We start from the raw sequence: 18603 nt of genomic DNA on the forward strand, positions 1-18603 counted from the left end.
GCAACGCATACATTTTTATAGTGCACAGGCCTGCGAGCCAGAAGGTTGTGGGTTCACATACCACGGTGGACAAGAGTAGGGGTGGAGAGATCTCCTTAAAAGTAAAAACATTGCATGAAGAGAAATTCTACTTCATTTTACAATCTTTTTTTAATACCACACAAATTACAGGATAAGAATTGACAGAGAGATGGGCCTATGCATCCAATGCCAAATCAGTGTGTCTTGTTTACAACAAAACTGTCCCTGTTTGCAAATAATTAAATCTGAGACGTCATTATGAATCTGAGCATGTTACTTTCAAAAGTTAGGCCTACATTTAAAAAAAATTATAATAATATTTGTCACATGTGCCGAATACAACAGCATTACCGTGAAACCCTTACTTACAGGCCCTTAACCAACAATGTCTTTTCAGAAAATATAGTTAAGAAAAGATTTAGTAAATAAACTAAAGTAAATAAAAGTAACACAATGAAATAACAATAACGAGGCTATATACAGGTGGTACCAAGTCAATGTGCGGGGATACAGGTTAGTCGAGGTAATTGAGGTAATTTGTACATGTATGTAGGGGTAAAGTGATTATGCATAGATAATAAACAGCGAGTAGCAGTGCTTGCCGTACAGTAGTAGAGAGAACAGTCTATGACTTGGGTGACTAGAGTTTGGGCCTTCCTCTGACACCGCCTAGTGTCAGAGGAAGGCCTAGATGAATTCTCACAAGGCACCCAGATCTGCGCCCCCTGTATTTCCGTATTTTCTTCATGTGAATGACGTGGATTTGGGCCTGGTCTGGGAGAAACAGTATATCCTTTGCGTCAGACTCATTAAAGAAAAAATCTTCATCCAGTTCGAGGTGAGTAATCACTGTTCTGATATCCAGAAACTAGTTTTAGTTATAAGAGACGGTGGCAGAAACATTAAGTACAAAATAAGTTACAAACATTGCGAAAAAACAGACAAAAAAGCAGAATTGGTTAGGAGCCAGCACCATGATTGCTCCGATTGATTGTGCCGCTTCAAGTTTCAGCACCAAGTTACTTGAATCTGGCTTATTGTGACGTCAATACCTCTGATAAATACATAATGGCAAGAAACATATTGTTTTATCTCCCGGGTGGCGCAGTGGTCTAGGGCACTGCATCGCAGTGCTAGCTGCGCCACCAGAGTCTCTGGGTTCGCGCCCAGGCTGGGCTGGGTTCGCGCCCAGGCTCTGTCGCAACCGGCCGCAACCGGGAGATCCGTGGGGCGACGCACAATTGGCATAGCGTCGTCCAGGTTAGGGAGGGTTTTGGCCGGTAGGGAGGGTTTGGCCGGTAGGGCTATCCTTGTCTCAGTATGTAAAAAAAATAAAAAATTTAATAAAATGTATGCACTCTGGATAAGAGCGTCTGCTAAATGACTAAAATGTAAAAAATGTAAATGTTTTATTAAAACCAATAATAGTAGTAGCAAGCTAGTAGTAAGCTAGTAGTAGCAAGCCGGTAGGGATATCCTTGTCTCAGTATGTAAAAAAAAAAAAAATGTAATAAAATGTATGCACTAATAAGAGCGTCTGCTAAATGACTAAAATGTAAAAAATGTAAATGTTTTATTAAAATCAATAATAGTAGTAGCAAGCTATCAAAGTTGACCTCCGGTCCTTCTTCTCATATTCACGCTCTCCTTCTTAAACTGAACAGAACATATAGGCTAGTCCGCGAGTGCAATATTGCATTTTTGAGACTAGGCCTAATCAGAAAGTATTTATTTACACCATCCCAGCAGCGCAAAAGACTCAGGAAGGATATACATTTTCTTAGAAATATAACTTTGCTCTCGAGCATGCACTTCATATAGGCTATGGATCATTTGATTGAGACCACACTAAATAGACTATAGGCGCACTTGATATGGTGCGCTCAGCGGATAATCAGAGATGAGGGGCGGCATCACGCACACATCGATACACAAACAACAACACCTTCCTCTTAAAAAAAAAAAATCTTATAAAAGTATGTATATCTATATAGGTATGTGTATGTATACAGTATATGTGTATATGTATGCATAAGTGTATGTATATGGATATATATAATTACCCCAAAAAGATATGGGGGATTGGAAATGATGCAGACAATTACATTGATGGAAGCAACAATCTTTACGCAATATTAAGCTGATCCACCCTTAAAGAAAGAAGAAAAATAACACCTTCCTAATATTGAGTTGCGTCCCCCTCCCCTTTTGCCCTCAGCACAGCATTCATTCGTCAGGACATGGACTCCATAGGGAGTCGAAAGCGTTCCACAGGGATGCTGGCCCATGTTGACTCTAATGCTTCTCACAGTTGTGTCAAGTTGGCTGGATGTCCTTTTAGTGATGGACCATTCTTGATATACTTTGGAAACTGTTGAGCGTGAAAAACCCAGCAGCGTTGCAGTTCTTGACACAAACCGGTGCACCTGGCACCTACTACCATACTCCGTTCAAAGGCACTTAAATCTTTTGTCTTGCCCATTCACTCTTTGAATGGCACACATACACAATCCATGTCTCAATTGTTTCAAGGCTTAAGAATCATTCTTTAACCTGTCTCCAACCTCTTATCTATACTGATTTTAAGTGGATTTAACAAGTGACATCAATAAGGGATCATAGCTTTCACCTGGATTCACCTGGTCAGTCTATGTCATGGAAAGAGCAGGTGTTCTTAATGTTTTTTCTACACTCAGTGTTTAGCCTAATAAGCAACTAATTCTAAAACACAAATTACAATTACAAATTACATGAACCTCCCCTGGACTAGATTTTAAAAATCTAAACCCTCACCCTGACAGAAATGCAAAAAGCATGACCCTCCCCAATTTTCCACCAGGTCCCAATGATGTACATTTCAAACCATGCCTTACAGAAGGAAACAATGCTGTTTTCTTCTTCCTCCTCCTCCAAAGCCTGCCATGACAGAGCTCTACCTCTCTGGACTTCAATTCAAAATCAGTAGTGGTAGAAAACCTCTAAATCGGATCACATTCATAAGTGCGTTGAAATCCGTAGCACAGTGAGTGAGGAAAGCAGGTTTCCCTGGGGTGAAACAGACTGTCAGTAAGTCATATAACAAGGACAGAAATATGTTTATTAAGTCGATTTAAGCCACACAGGATACCTTTATCAGGATGTGAAACAGTGGTTATAATACTCTTCACAAAAAGTCAGGATCCATACAGATTTATTTTATCTAGCTTATTATTTCTTGAACCTTTATTGAACCAGACGAGCCAGTTAAGAACAAATTCTTATTTACAATGACAGCCTGGCCGATACACACAAAGGAAAAACAATAGTAACAAACACTGAAAGCTGTCGTTGGCAGCTTATCAAAAATATTATTTATCATAATAGTATTATTGTCAATGACAATGTGTACTGCCCTTGGACCAATCATATTGATCAATCATTCAGCGCCTTTTTAATCCAATAGAAAACAGATGTACTTCAGCCCACCATCACAGATTAGGCATAGCCCCAGGAGATTGATTTGTTGTTTTGTATTTCCTTCCTGATAAGAGTTGTTTGTCGTGAGTGGACTGATGACTTAACAGAGCTTTAGTCAATCTAACAGACACTGTAATGATGTTTGAATAATACATAGTACATCACTCCATACAAAACCTGCTGTCTGTTCTAAATTACATTACAGGACTCAGAGAACAGACATTGAGAACACACTGTGCTGTGCTGAGAGCAGATAGTGTTCCTTCCTATTCAGCCCCCTAGTGTTGACATGTTGTACTACAACACCTGTTCTCTGTATATTTAGGGGTCATTATATTTATTTGAAAGTGAAACACATACATTTAGTATTCTTTACAGACAGTATATGCTACAAGGCATAGACACTAGCACAGTAAATGCAATGACAATGCCATCATGAGTTACACAGTACAATGAGTGTCAAGGGTAAATTCATTAATTTTGTCCAACATGAGACATTACATCCAGCCATTTATATTTATTCATCTTTCTTTTGGGCACAACACACACGTACAGCTTTCAGTGAGCACATTTCAAGTTAAGATGGCATCCACAAAGATTAGAAGGTGTGTATGCATGAGTGGCTGTTCTTATTCACACATTCACACACATGCCTCTCAGTGTTGTACAGTATCTTTTACCAGAGGGTTCTGTGAAGCCAGCATGGTGAAATTAGAGCCTTATTACAAAGTAGTCAGAACCTATCCATGTGTATCTATGGCTCTGGGCATAGTCCTATTCCTGCCCCTACGGTGCAATGGTCTTTCAGAGTCTAAAAGGTCATGGGAACATCGAGGTCACCAAGAAGTAATCTGGTCTGGATCCACCTATCAGTGAGCCCCGGTGTGACCTCTGAACTCTGACCCTCTTGGACTGTTTCTGGTTCTGGTTCAGGTTCTGGTTCTGGTTGGAGTCAGAAGTGTTTGTCCCAGCCGGAGAACTCCTCGTCGGCCTTAGCCTGGTCGAAGGGGAAGCGGTCAAAGTTGATGTAGCATGGACCCTGGAGGACAAGGGGAGGGGCTCAGATCAGTGGCTGTCAGGGAATGACGTTGACACTGGATATGACACAGTGACTAAATGGCAACTACTTACCACTCAATCCGTACCTTGAACTTGTATTTGATCTTTATAAAGTGTGAAAAGCTGTTGCATGGAAATTGTGTTCACTAAAAAAGCAACAGCTGTTGCAGAGAAATTTAGTTTGACTCGTTGCGCTGTGGTGTTATGTCGATGCATCAGAACCTCTCGCAGCAGGTTTTCTCGCAGTGGTGGGGAACTTCGTTATAGACCACATATACTGTAAACTAATAATTTACCATTTGTAAACTACTTATCAACCCGTTTATAAATCCTTAGAAGTATACCTTAAATGTAAAGAGTTACCTATTGAGCTTCACATAGAAACAAAAAAAAGATGTGTGCTGAGGCTAGACTGACCTTGTGTATGAGTCTGATTGTAGGAGCCTCCACCTGGCCCACACGAAGCTTGTGCCAATTCATACTACTGAACCACCTGGAGGGGAATACAGGAGAGGGGGATGAATCCTCATAAAAGAAAGGTGACTGACAGAAAAATGTACTGTACAGTGTATAGTACAACATTTACAACAGTTCCAACACCAACAAACACACACCGGACGGTTGGCTCCTCATGGTTACCTGTGATGGCGGACATCTTTGATCCCATTCTTGGTGTTTCCCAGCCTCTGACCCGGCCGAGGTCTGTGGGCCACAACACAAACCATCAATAACCAATCAAAACAAGTATGAAAAAGAGTTATAACATCAGACTATATCCTGCACCTAACACATAATCTCTAACCTGCACAGTTTACTGATGAGGGACTTGGCCCCCTCGCCCATGTAAGGGGGGAACTTGAGCAACCCATCCAAAATTTTAGGGTAGATCTTTGCAGGCTCGGAACTGGAAAATGGGGGGCTGAAAGGCAAAACAGTCCATTGGTAAAACAGTATTTTAGATAATCCGGTGTGTGTTTGTTGGTGTTGGAACTGTTGTAAATGTTGTACTATACACTATACAGTAGATAATTCTGTCAGTCACCTTTCTTGTTTACTGAAATATCAAGCTGCTTTAACCCTTTCCGTGCTGATCTGTACAGTACCTCCCCACCAGCAGCTCATAGACCAGGATGCCCAGGGACCAGAAGTCAGCAGCGAAGTCGTGTCCCTGGTTCTGGATGATCTCTGGGGCCATGTACTCAGGAGTACCACAGAATGAGTAGGTCTTATCACCGTGAACTAACTCCTTAGCAAAACCAAAGTCCACCTACATGTAAAAACACACACATTCAAACATGCACGAATACACACACAGAGAGATATCTGAATGCATGAACTCTTTAGCATCGCAAGCGATTGAAGAGTTGAAGCAATGAAAGAGTAAAGAGTTGCCTGATGTTATTATTAACATATCACCCACCAGTTTGACGTAGCCGTTGGCATCCAGCATCAGATTCTCAGGCTTCAGGTCTCTGTACATGATGCCCTTCTTATGGAGGTAGGCATAGGCCTCTACTACACAGGCAGTGCAGAACACAGCAATGGGCTCATCGAAGCGACCACTGCCAAACACAGAGACAAAGCAGATAAATCTTCAACCTCAGTTGTGTATATCTGAATTTATACAACGGTGGGTTCTAATACTGAATGCTGATTGGTTAAAACCGCATTCCAGACGGTGTCTATTCCACAAGTGACCACCGGCTAAATCTATGACTTTAAAATGCCTATTTACTCTTCCATCTGACTGCGCAATCCACTGTCTCATCATCCCAGCCAGGCAATTTATAAACCTGATTTCCACTATAAAAAGCATCCAGACATTATCTCACATTTCTTTTCGACTAACATTTAGTTTTCAACAGCGGAGATTTATATAAACCTTGCTGTTTGTCTCTCCGACATTTTCAACATTGTTTCCATATTCAAATTCAATTTCCAGCTGTCCGATAGTAATAAACGTGTCGGGAGAAGAAACGAGACAGACAGGCAGGCAGTGTTTCTCAGCCAGTTGAAATAATGAAACAGCTGGCATCATTTTTATGGATATATACAAAGACATGTCAATGGAAAAAAAGGTCAAATGAAATGAAGGTCAGCTAGTTTGCAGTCTTTCCAGATTCAGTTTGAAGTGACTGTGTTAGCTGTGTTGTTGGCTAGCTCCTCTGAACAACAGTTTCCTGATGAGTGAGCACATTTTCTATACCAGGTGAAATTGCGCCTCATTAACTTATTGTTATGGATGTATCCAAATAAATGTCACTAGAAAACTGCTTAAACAAATGCAAAGGCAGCTACTGTTGTTATTCTGGCTGCACTGTTTGACGTTGTTGGCTAGCTAGCAAGCAAGGGATAACAACGTTGCCAGCCAGTATGGCAATGGAACATTTAGAACAAACGACTAGGTCGCATCCATAGATATAGAACAAACAGACTGAACGACTGGGTCGCATCCATAGATATAGATCAAAAAGACTGGACTACTGGGTTGCGTCTCTGTCAACCGAACCGATAGAACGAACGACGAGCCGGTTTGTGTAGCAACCATAGATTTGTGTCGGGACTATATCTTGTGGAAGGATGAAATAGTATGAATAAACAAAATAAAGTTTTAATGAAAATATGTCAATCATTATTTGAATATGTTGGTAACCCGTTGTATAAAAGTGATGCCCTTGAAGCCAGTGTTTGGATGATATATTGGCCGACCCTCAATTTCGTCTCGGGCCTAACAACACCCATGATGATAAATCCTCCAAAACTCCAGCTTTTCGGACATGATCACTTAAAAGTAGACTTAGTCAGCAATGTTTGCTCACACTTCTTTGAGCTTGGTCCAGATCTCCCCTCCTGCACAGAACTCCATAATCATGTAGATGTAGCGAGTGTCTTTGAAGGCATAATGGAGCCTGAACCGTGAGAGAGAGATAACACAGGGTTAAATATGGTACAGTATCCTCAGTCCTCCTGGACCTTGAGGGCCACAGCAGTGTCTGATGGTTTTCCCTTCTCCCTTGGTACTTTAGTGATTAATGAATACCATCGATTGATAAGGGGACAAAGAGGGTTAACGTGTTAACTTAGATGATGATGGTTGGACATTAAAGGTTAGAGGTCAGGGGTCGCCTACCCCCACAGTCTTAATGAATACCATCAATTGACAAGGGGACAAAGAGGGTTAAGGTGTTATTGTAGATGATGATGGTTGAAGGTTAAGGGGATACCTAGTCAGTTGCACAACTGAATGCATTCAACCGAAATGTGTCTTCCACATTTAACCCAACCCCTCTGAATTAAAAAGGTGCAGTGGGCTGCCTTAATCGACATTATCGGTACAGTTGTTGTTGGGGGTTAACTGCCTTGCTCAACGGCAGATCGGCAGATTTGTCAACGTTGCCGGCTCAGGGATTCGAAAGAGCAATCTTAACCGCTAGGCTACAGTACCTGCCACCTAGCCCCACAGTCACCTGACGATGAAGTCACTCTGGATGGCTTTGAGGATCCTCTTCTCAAACAGGACGTGCTCCTCCTGTTGCTTAGCAACAATGTGCTTCTTACTGACCCGCTTCATGGCAAAGTACTTCCCATGGTGCAGCGTGGTCACCTGGGGAAAACAACAAAAACAGTTATAAACTTTGGATCTAAAAAGAGCCGTTTCACTTTGAATTTGGCTTTCAAGCACCTTAAAGGGGACAGTAAACTTTCATCAGTTAGTTTCAGCCACTAACTATCCCTATAAATAGCCAAACACTACAACAACACCAAACACATGTACCAGTTCAACGCGACCAAATCCTCCCACTCCGAGGGTGACAGGGTCTCCCTGGTAGCGCCCCTCCTGGTACAGTACAGGGATCAGGTCCTTCAACCTCAGAGAGGAACTAGGACTGGTCTTCTCTGGAGCATCTGGCTCCTCCAGGAACTTAGAGCTGATGGTGGACCACAGACTACAGTTAGACTGCTTGACTAGAGTGGTAAATATAGAACTAAAAGGACTAGAGTGTCTTTGTACTCACTCATCATGGAGCTCCAGGTGTTCAATGGGGATCGTCTCCTCAAACACCCTGGAGGGGGAACATAACAGACCATCAATCAATCCATAAACTAACCGATCAAGAAATCAAATTTGAATTGTTCAGACTCACTCCTTATCGATGGAGAAGCAGGTAACAGGGCCCAGAGCAGTGCAGGTTGCAGTCCTCAGGATCTCACTGTAGGTTATATACAGATCCACACATAATGAGCAGCCACACTAGCTAATACTGCACACCAAGGCCCTTTAATTGTACAACAGCAAGTTTCTTTATAGCTTTACTGTAGGTACTAATGTATCCGTGGTTACCGTATGAGGGCCAATTCCCCGAAATGCTCCCCTTTGCCCATCCTGCGAATCTGTTTCTGCTGCCTGTTCACCTTTTTAGTCACCTGGACCTGAGGGCAGACACACGCACACACACTCGTTTTTGTCCTCAAGGCCAGATTCATTTGATAAGCAATTCAGCACCAGTTTGACATTGAAAAGAGAGCTGTGCAAATAAAGTTGAACTGACAGACGGGTCAAAAGGTTGAATTTGGCAATAAACAGATCGGTTGGTAAGCACAGGTAAGAGTATTGTAGACGCCAATCCTCCACTAGCGTAGTTAGTTGTTGTTCCCTATGATCATCAAACAAGGAGTGTACAGAAACAGAGTGTTTTGGATCACAGTAGCCACCAAACATGTCCCCGTTACTGTACCTCTCCTTTAAGGATGATGTAGAACGTGTTGCCCTCTGCCCCCTCACGCACAATGACGTCATTGTTCTGGTACTTCACCTAAAAGAAACAACACATTTTATATGGGATTTGTATGTTAATGCTCTGGAAAAACGATCTAGCATAGGAGAGGTGTGTAAAATGGCTGAGCACAAACCTCCTCCATGGAGTCAATGATCTTAGAGAGCTGAACGTCATTCAGGGTGTTCAGAGTCCGAGACCTGATAGGGAAGCATATAAGAGCAGAATTAGCAGTGTGCATGTGTGTGTGACCAAGAGAGTATGACCAAGTATGTAAGTCATGAGGTTAAGTGTGTAAACTCACGTCTTCAAGAAGCCCATTATCTGTTCACGTTTCTTCTTGGACTTGTTGGTCATGATGGTTCTGTACGTCTGTCTCTCCATACACCAGAGACTCACCACTGTTTTAGCTACGATGGGGAGTGAGGCGGACAATTTATTCATAACAACAAGCAATATTAATTTCAGCGCACACGCACAGTACAGACAGTACACGTAGTTAGTTATTGTGTACCACTCAATAGTCAAGTTCTATAGCATCTCACCTTTGACTGTGGCAGTGCGTTTGCAGTTATACAGAATAGCCAACTCTCCAAAGACATCCCCACAGGTCAGGGTTCGAAGGTTACGACCTGCTTGACTGACATATAGCTCACCCTCTGAATGTGGAGGAGGGGAGAGGGGGGACATTGAGGGGTGAGGGGTTTGAGGGGTGAGGGTTATTGTTTAATTGGGAATAATAATCAGATATACAGTAGCAACACCGAGCAATGTTCTAGAGAAATTCACACATACCTGCAACGATGTACATACTGTCTCCCTCACTACCCTCCTTGATGACATCATTTCCTGGTTTGAAGTCGATGGCCACCAGGAGCTCCACCATCATGGTGATCTGCTCATCGTCAAGGCGACTCAGGAAGTCGTTCTTCTGGATGGCCATGACGATCAGACTTGTCTCGCTGCGGAAGGAGGCATCACACCACCATACAGTACTGGTGTCACATAACTCATGCATAGCCTTTGCCAATCATGCATAGCCCTAGCCAATCACCTGACGGTCTTCTTGACTTTGGTCTTCATGATCTCCAGCTGCTCCTCTGGGATTGGCTCAGGGGCCATGACAGCCGCTCGGCTCTTCCTGACCTCCGGTTCCCCTTCATTACTGCTCCTCTGAGCAGGGAACTCTGGGATATATAGACACCACACACAGGAAATTAGGGTTAATATACATGATGTTCTATGGTTAGTGATCTGACACAAAATGGCTGCCATTCGTCACCCAGGGGGTTGCCATAGTCACATGAATCCCCTTGCCTAGGTCATGGTAATGACTGTGAAGGTCCTGCAGCAACTTCTCCTTCTCCTGCAGTCTTCTCTCTGGAGGTGACAGGAGAGCATTGTATTGGTTGGGATAAATGTGTTTTAAGTCATGGTTGATTTCATGGCTGCAGTCTTTGTTGTGGTCAATCATGTTCATATGGTCTTGATCTAAGTTATGCTTGCGGTCATGGTAATCATGGTCGTGATCGTACCTAGGTCCTTGTTGTGGTTCTGCAGCTCCTGGTTGATCAGGGTCTGTTTCTCCAGCTGCTGCCTCAGCTCCTCTACCTGGCCCTCCATGGCTGAAGGGAGAGGTGTAGGCATGTGAGAGGAGTCACAGGAAGGTAAACACATGAACATGAAAGCATACACATGAAATATAAGCACATTTGCACATTCATTCACACTCATAAAAGCTGCACAAAACATGCATGCACACACAAACAGTATGCCCAGTATCTGTCATTAAAATGGCACACAGTCAGTTCTCAGCGAGAGGTCTACACTGTGATCATGAATAATGGACACTAATGATGGGCTGCCAGCTAGGGGCACTGTGAATACTGTACCACCCTGGGAAGACATCTCATATAGAACCTGTTATCACTAACCCAAGCCTTGTTGGTCATTTATTGATGGTCGCTACCACCTGCCAATATTTTGTGGCTCTATTATATGCGTACCCCTGGTAGTCTCACAGGTCAGACAATTGTTTTGGGAATCGAAGCTACCTTTAGTGTGTGTGTGCAGGCATGAATTTAAACTGGTGCATGTCTTAAAAACACATCCACTCTCTCATGGTAGCACAACATGTTTGTGTTTCTTGAACGTGTGTGTCTGTGCATATACATGTAGCAACCCCCTCTAATGTCAATAAACTCCCTGGGCCTGGGAACACAGATCCTTGCTTGCATGTCCATGAGCACACACACACGTATGGACACACACACACACCTGTGAAGAAAAAATACTACCCAACTGATGTTTCCATTGACCAGTTAGCACTGATTATGAGGGGCTTCACCATTTTAATTTCGTGGTTTAAAAACTATTTTGGTCTCTGTTGACAGAGCACACATTTGTTGACAGAGCAAACAAAGCACAAGGTTAGCCTAGCAATTAGCTTAGCACACACATCCACATCATGTCAGCGATTAGGTGAATGGATAAGGCGGAGTCAGGCGCAGGACACAGGTATGAGTAATAACCAGAGAATTTACTCAAAAATTAAGCAATGTTCCAACAAGAAAAAACACAAATATCCAGAGCACAAAAATAACGAAACCACATGACAACGACAATCACGCACAAAACAGAAAGGGAAGCCAGAGTTAAATAAGGAACATTGATTATGGAATGGAAACCAGGTGTGTATAATGAAGACAAAACAAAACGAAAATGAAACATGGATCGGTGGCGACTAGAAAGCCGGTGATGTCGACCGCCGAACGCCGCCCGAACAAGGAGAGGGACCAACTTCAACGGAAGTCGTGACACATCAATACAAACTGAGCCAGGGTCAGCCTAGCGCCCTCACTTCACGTGACCCCAATTACCTTTCCTTCACCCTGAACATTGGACAGGGCAGAGATTAGGCGTGGTGTTACAGATTCTAAAGTCACCCAGCAAACAACTAACAACAATATAGGAGATAAAGAGACTACATTTTCCACTCTGTAATTAAAGACAAAACTATTTCATTTCTAAATGGAATTGGTTAAATGTAAAGTGCATGTCAGTCATGTTGCAACAAACTACTTACTGATTTTCACTTCAGGCTCTTCTTACCCATGACAATTAAGGTAGGGCAATTGTCAATAATATAGCTTTCTAGGAGTGCAGCCATTCTACAAAAACACTCAAATGGGACAGATTGGGATAATGACCTCCAATACCTGGGTTAACCATTGAGAAATGATTATCTCACATAAAATCTACTGGCCCCCAAGCCAGTCACTACAATCACAACTCGGCCGATTAAAATGAAATGCAAGTTACTGCAACTGAGATCTGATGTAGCTCCAACAGGTCTCATTTTGGCTCAGAGACATTGATTCTACAAGGGAAAAGACTTCGGTCAGACTCACCTGTAGGCTGTGTAGAGAGGTGGGGTAGGAAGGAGCGTGAGTCTGCGTAGCTGCTACAGTTCCTACATGGATCTTCATATGAAGCTCAGGACCTTCCTCCAGCACTCCGTAAATCCACTGATACGGTAAAGTATTGTAGGTCCTGTATCAGGTTGTCTCCATCTGAAGGGGTAACTTGATCTAAATGCTCCTAGGCCACATGCAGAGTCCACTCATTTGTACAGACACAAACACACTACATTTACCTAATCCTGTATCTTTCCTCTCCCTCACTCCCCTCTTTTTGACCTCACCTAGGTCCCTCTATGCCTCTACTCTTACTGCTCTCTCTCTCTCTTTCCCTCTCTCTCTCCCTCTCTCTCTCCTTTTCTTCCTCTCCCTCTCTCTCCTTATCCGTCTGCTCAACAGCTCCAGAGTGTTGGATCATTAACCAGACCCCCGAGGCTCCTCCTATTACACCAGGTAGAGGAAGACGGGGGGAGGAGGAAGAGGAGGAATGACGGGTGGGGGGATGGGTGGGGGGGGGGGGGGGGGTGTTTGAGAGGGCAGAGACTCAGGGAGGTGGATTTAAAGAGGGCCAGGGAAAAAGAAGATGGAGGTGAAGGGGGGAAATTAGGGAGGGCAGAGGAGTGTGGAACAGGGGGATGAAGGAGTGGTAGGAGAAAGGGATACTCCTCACACTCCTTCAAAACACCCATGAATACACAGGCCTTGACACAGGGGAAGGGAGAGTGGTTCCCACATGAAAAAAATACTATAGTATACTATGGTATAAATACTATAGTAATTACTGTAGTGTTTTTGTGGACTTTACTGTAGTATACTGTAGTATTTACAGGTAACTATAGTATAAATACTGTACTAAAAGAAAACTGTAGTACTGTATACGATAATCAAATCAAATCAAAATGTATTTGTCACGTGCTCCGAATACAACAGGTGTACAACTTACAGTGAAATGCTTACTTACAGGCACTAACCAACAGTGCGATTTTTAAGTAAAAACGTATTATTATATTAGGTGAACAATAGATATGTAAAGAAATAAAAACAACAGTAAAAAGACAGTGAAAAATAACAGTAGCGAGGCTATATGCAGTAGAGAGGCTATATACAGGCACCAATTAGTCGGGCTAATTGAGGTAGTATGTACATATAGGTATGGTTAAAGTGACTATGCATATATGATAAACAGAAAGTGGCGGTAGCGTAAAAGAGGGGTTGGCGGGTGGTGGGTGGCGGGACACAGTGCAGATAGTCCGGGTAGCCAATGTGTGGGGGCACCGGTTAGTCGGGCTAATTGAGGTAGTATCTTATGAATGTATAGTTAAAGTGACTATGCATATAAGATAAACAGAGAGTAGCAGCAGTGTAAAAGAGGGGTGTGGGGGGGGGGCAATGCAAATAGTCCGGGTAGCCATTTGATTACTTGTTCAGGAGTCTTATGGCTTGGGAGTAAAAACTGTTGAGAACGCTCTGGTACCGCTTGCCATGCGGTAGTAGAGAGAACATTCTATGACTGGGGTCTTTGATAATTTTTAGGGCCTTCCTCTGACACCGCCTGGTGTAGAGGTCCTGGATGGCAGGCAGCTTAGCCCCAGTGATGTACTGGGCCGTACTGGGCCTCTGTAGTGCCTGGTATGGCAACTGCTCAACCTCCGACCGCAAGGCAGTGATGCAACCAGTTAGGATGCTCTTGATGGTGCAGCTGTAGAACCAATGTTGTGTCGTCTGCAAACTTAACGATGGTGTTGGAGTTGTGCCTGGCCACGCAGTCATGGGTGAACAGGAAGTACAGGAGGGGACTGAGCACGCACCCCTGAAGGGCTCCAGTGTTGAGGATCAGCGTGGCGGATGTGTTGCTACCTACCCTCACCACCTGGGGGCGGCCCGTCAGGAAGTCCAGGATCCAGTTGCAGAGGGAGGTGTTTAGTCCCAGGATCCTGAGCTTAGTGATGAGCTTTGAGGGTACTATGATGTTGAATGCTGAGCTGTAGTCAATGAATAGCATTCTCACGATGGTGTTCCTTTTGTCCAGGTGGGAAAGGGCAGTGTGGAGTACAATAGAGATTGCATTATCTGTGGATCTGTTTGGGCGGTATGCCAATTGGAGTGGGTCTAGGGTTTCTGGGATAGTGATAGGTTGATCCCAGGATGTGTCACAGTCGGCCGTGACCGGGAGACCCATGAGTCAGCGCACAATTGGCCCAGTTAAGCGAGCAGTGTGTCAAGAAGCAGTGCGGCTTGCAGGGTTGTGTTTCGGAGGAGGCATAGCTCTCAACCTTCGTCTCTCCCCAGTCCGTACAGGAGTTACAGTGATGGGACAAGTCTGTAACTACCAATTGGCTATCATGAAAAGGGGTTAAAAGTACACACACAAAAAATGTGTGGTGTTTTTGCGGACTATAGTGTTTTTGCAGACATTACTGTATGATTTACTATAGTATCCTACAGTACACCACAATATTCTATAGTAAGTACTACACATGATCGAGGGATACTACAGTGTGTAGGAAGGGAGAAATTGTGGTGTAGATATTGGGGGTACAAACAGTAGATGAGGTTCCAGGGGGTCCTCCCCCGAAAATCTTTTTGAAACTTTTCCTGCAATTCTACACAGTTTGCCATGACTTATTATGCCTCTCTTGATGGGTATTTTGAGGGGGACAGTTGAAGTCGGAAGTTTACATACACTTAGATTGGAGTCACTAAAACTCATTTTTCAACCACTCTACAAATTTCTTGTTAACAAACTATAGTTTTGGCAAGTCGGTTAGGACATCTACTTTGTGCATGACACAAGTCATTTTTCCAACAATTGTTAACAGACAGAATATTTCACTTATAATTCACAGTATCACAATTCCAGTGTGTTAGAAGTTTACATACACTAAGTTGACTGTGTCCAGCACGCGCGTTACGCAGCAAGGAAAGACTGATTAGCCTCAGGGTTTTTTAATTTATAGTGCCTGTGAACGCGCAATCGACACGATTCAAATCGTCATCACGTAAAGACATCCAGGGGAAGACGTAAGCAGTGTCCGTATAGTCATAGCAATAACAGTGGCCTTTTAACTGACTCCAGACCAGTGGCCAAAATTTCTGGAATCTGACTCCATGTCAGGGAAATTGCTGTAGAATGGGCTCTGTTCCACTTAGAGACAAAATTTCAACTCCTATAGAAACTATAGACTGTTTTCTATCCAATAATAATAATAATATGCATATTGTACGATCAAGAACTTTGTGGGAAGCCGTTTCAAAAAATTACACGATTAGCATAAATAGCCACAACAGCGCCCTCATCCCCAACAGGTTAAACAGCTTGTAAAATCCCAGAAAATGATGTCATGGCTATAGAATGTTCTGATAGGCTAATTGACATAAATTTGAGTCAATTGGAGGTGTACCTGTGGATGTATTTCAAGGTCTACCTTCAAACTCAGTGCCTCTTTGCTTGACATCATGGGAAAATCAAAAGAAATCAGCCAAGACCTCAGAAAAAAAATTGTAGACCTCCACAAGTCTGGTTCATCCTTGGGAGCAATTTCCAAATTCCTGAAGGTACCGCGTTCATCTGTACAAACAATAGTACGCAAGTATAAACACCATGGGACCACGCAGCCATCATACCGCTCAGAGATGAACGTCAATGAAAATCAATCCCGGACCTTGTGAAGATGCTGGAGGAAACCGGTACGAAAGTATCTATAAACACAGTAAAGCGAGTCCTATATCGACATAACCTGAAAGGTCACTCAGCAAGGAAGAAGCCACTGCTTCAAAACCGCCATAAAAAGTCAGACTACGGTTTGCAACTGCACATGGGGACAAAGGTCGTACTTTTTGGAGAATTGTCCTCTGGTCTGATGAAACAAAAATAGAACTGTTTGGCCATAGTGACCATAATTATGTTTGGAGGAAAAAGGGGGATGCTTGCAAGCCGAAGAACACCATCCCAATCATGAAGCACGGGGGTGGCAGGATCTGCAGGAGGGATGCTTTGCTGCAGGAGGGACTGGTGCACTTCACAAAATAGGTGGCATCATGAGGGAGGAAAATTATGTGGATATATTGAAGCAACATCTCAAGACATCAGTCAGGAAGTTAAAGCTTGGTCGCAAATGGGTCTTCCAAATGGACAATGACCCCAAGCATACTTCCAAAGTTGTGGCAAAATGGCTTAAGGACAACAAAGTCAAGGTATTTGGGTGGCCACAAAGCCCTGACCTCAATCCTTTAGAAAATTTGTGGGCAGAACTGAAAAAGTGTGTGCGAGCAAGGAGGCCTACAAACCTGACTCAGTTACACCAGCTCTGTCAGGAGGAATGGGACAAAATTCACCCAACATATTGTGGGAAGCTTGTGGAAGGCTTCCCAAAATGTTTGACCCAGTTAAACAATTTAAAGGCAATGCTACCAAATACTAATTGAGTGTATGTAAACTTCTGACCCACTAGGAATGTGATGAAATAAATAAAAGGTGAAATAAATCATTCTCTCTACTATTATTCTGACATTTCACATTCTTAAAATAAAGTGGTGATCCTAACTGACCTAAGACAGGGAATTGTTACTAGGATTAAATGTCAGGAATTGTGAAAAACTGAGTTTAAATGTATTTGGCTAAGGTGTATGTAAACTTCCGACTTCAACTGTATATGGAGGGGGATTTTGAAAACACAATGTAAGTGGAACGATAAGTTAAATGACCTCCAACTAGTGGTGAAAAAGTACCCAATTGTCATATTTGAGTAAAAGTAAAGATATCTTAACTGAAAATGACTCAAGTAAAATTGAAAGTCACCCAATAAAATTCTACCTGTGTAACTATAGTTTTAAAGTATTTGGTTTTAAATATACTTAAGTATCAAAAGTAAATGTAATTGCTAAAACTTAAGTATCAAAAGTCAAATTAAAAGTATAAATAATTTAAAATTCCTTATATTAAGAAAACCAGATGGCACTATTCTTGTTTTTATTTATTTACAGATAGCCATAACTGACAAACGAAGCATTTGTGTTTAGTGAGTCCACCAGATCAGGGGCAGTAGGGAGGACCAGGGATGTTCTCTTGATAAGTGTGTGAATTGAACCTTTTTCTTGATCTGCTAAGCATTCAAAATGTAACAAGTACTTTTGGGTGTCAGGGTAAATGTATGGAGTAAAAAGTATATTATTGTCTTTAGGAATGTAGTGAAGTAAAGGTAAAAGTTGTCAAAAAGAAAAATAGTAAAGTACAGATACCCCAAAAAGTATTTTTCCTTAAGTACTTTAACACTAAAAATATACTTGGTGTTTGTTTATTTGGTCCATTGCTGATATAGTTCCACATCTTTTTTGCATGTCAGCAATCAAGTTTTCAAGATATATAACTTTCACAATAGAGAAATAGAGCCGGTATGATGCATAACGCAGCCTTATGTGATGCAAAATGCATCATACCAGCTGTATTTCTGTATTTTGAAAGTTATACATCTTGAAAACTTGATTGCTGACAAGCAAAACATTTAAGGACTATATCAACAATGGACTAATGAAACAAATATCAAAAGATAGTTTTAACTAAAATGTTTTTGAAGGAAAACTATTTCACTCATATTGTAATTAATTATAGGTAATATTTTTAAGAAATCTGTAAACACTGGTCTGTGCTTACCGTTCTCAGCGTCCATCAAAAACAAATCCGGTGAAATGACGCCAACACATACTGGAGGAGTTACTGGCTAGCTACAACTGGCTAGTTTAGCTAACAATCTGGCTACAGAGAAAGAGGAGGAATGGAAAGATTTTTGTTTCCAAAGTCCACCTTTAAAGATAATTTCTTGCAATTCTACACATTTTGCCATTGCCTATGACCTGTTCTTATGCTATCTGGGAGA

General features: G+C 42.4%; 1 protein-coding gene across 3 annotated transcripts; it reads right to left on the bottom strand.

Moving 5' to 3' along the window:
- Positions 1-3097: 3097 nt before the first annotated feature.
- On the bottom strand, positions 3098-18476 carry LOC139582818 (cGMP-dependent protein kinase 1-like). 3 transcript variants are annotated; one of them, XM_071413179.1, is made up of 22 exons: positions 18381-18476; positions 12722-12901; positions 10847-10936; positions 10629-10691; positions 10366-10498; positions 10107-10273; positions 9857-9970; positions 9616-9721; positions 9448-9511; positions 9273-9350; positions 8879-8967; positions 8682-8747; positions 8553-8600; positions 8312-8465; positions 8004-8140; positions 7356-7445; positions 5957-6098; positions 5640-5803; positions 5339-5455; positions 5176-5238; positions 4954-5029; positions 3098-4516 (listed from the first exon to the last, which is right to left on the bottom strand). In XM_071413179.1, the coding sequence occupies exons 3-22, from the start codon at positions 10932-10934 to the stop codon at positions 4430-4432; spliced, it is 2046 nt and encodes a 681-aa protein (XP_071269280.1). In that variant the 5' UTR covers positions 10935-10936; positions 12722-12901; positions 18381-18476; the 3' UTR covers positions 3098-4429. The 3 variants fall into 3 exon arrangements, with proteins under 3 accessions (XP_071269280.1, XP_071269279.1, XP_071269282.1); XM_071413178.1 differs by having other exon boundaries at positions 12722-12911; XM_071413181.1 differs by having other exon boundaries at positions 12722-12883; positions 18381-18466.
- Positions 18477-18603: the final 127 nt, after the last annotated feature.

Source organism: Salvelinus alpinus, chromosome 8 (assembly GCF_045679555.1).
Source record: "Salvelinus alpinus chromosome 8, SLU_Salpinus.1, whole genome shotgun sequence".
Taxonomy (NCBI): domain Eukaryota; kingdom Metazoa; phylum Chordata; class Actinopteri; order Salmoniformes; family Salmonidae; genus Salvelinus; species Salvelinus alpinus.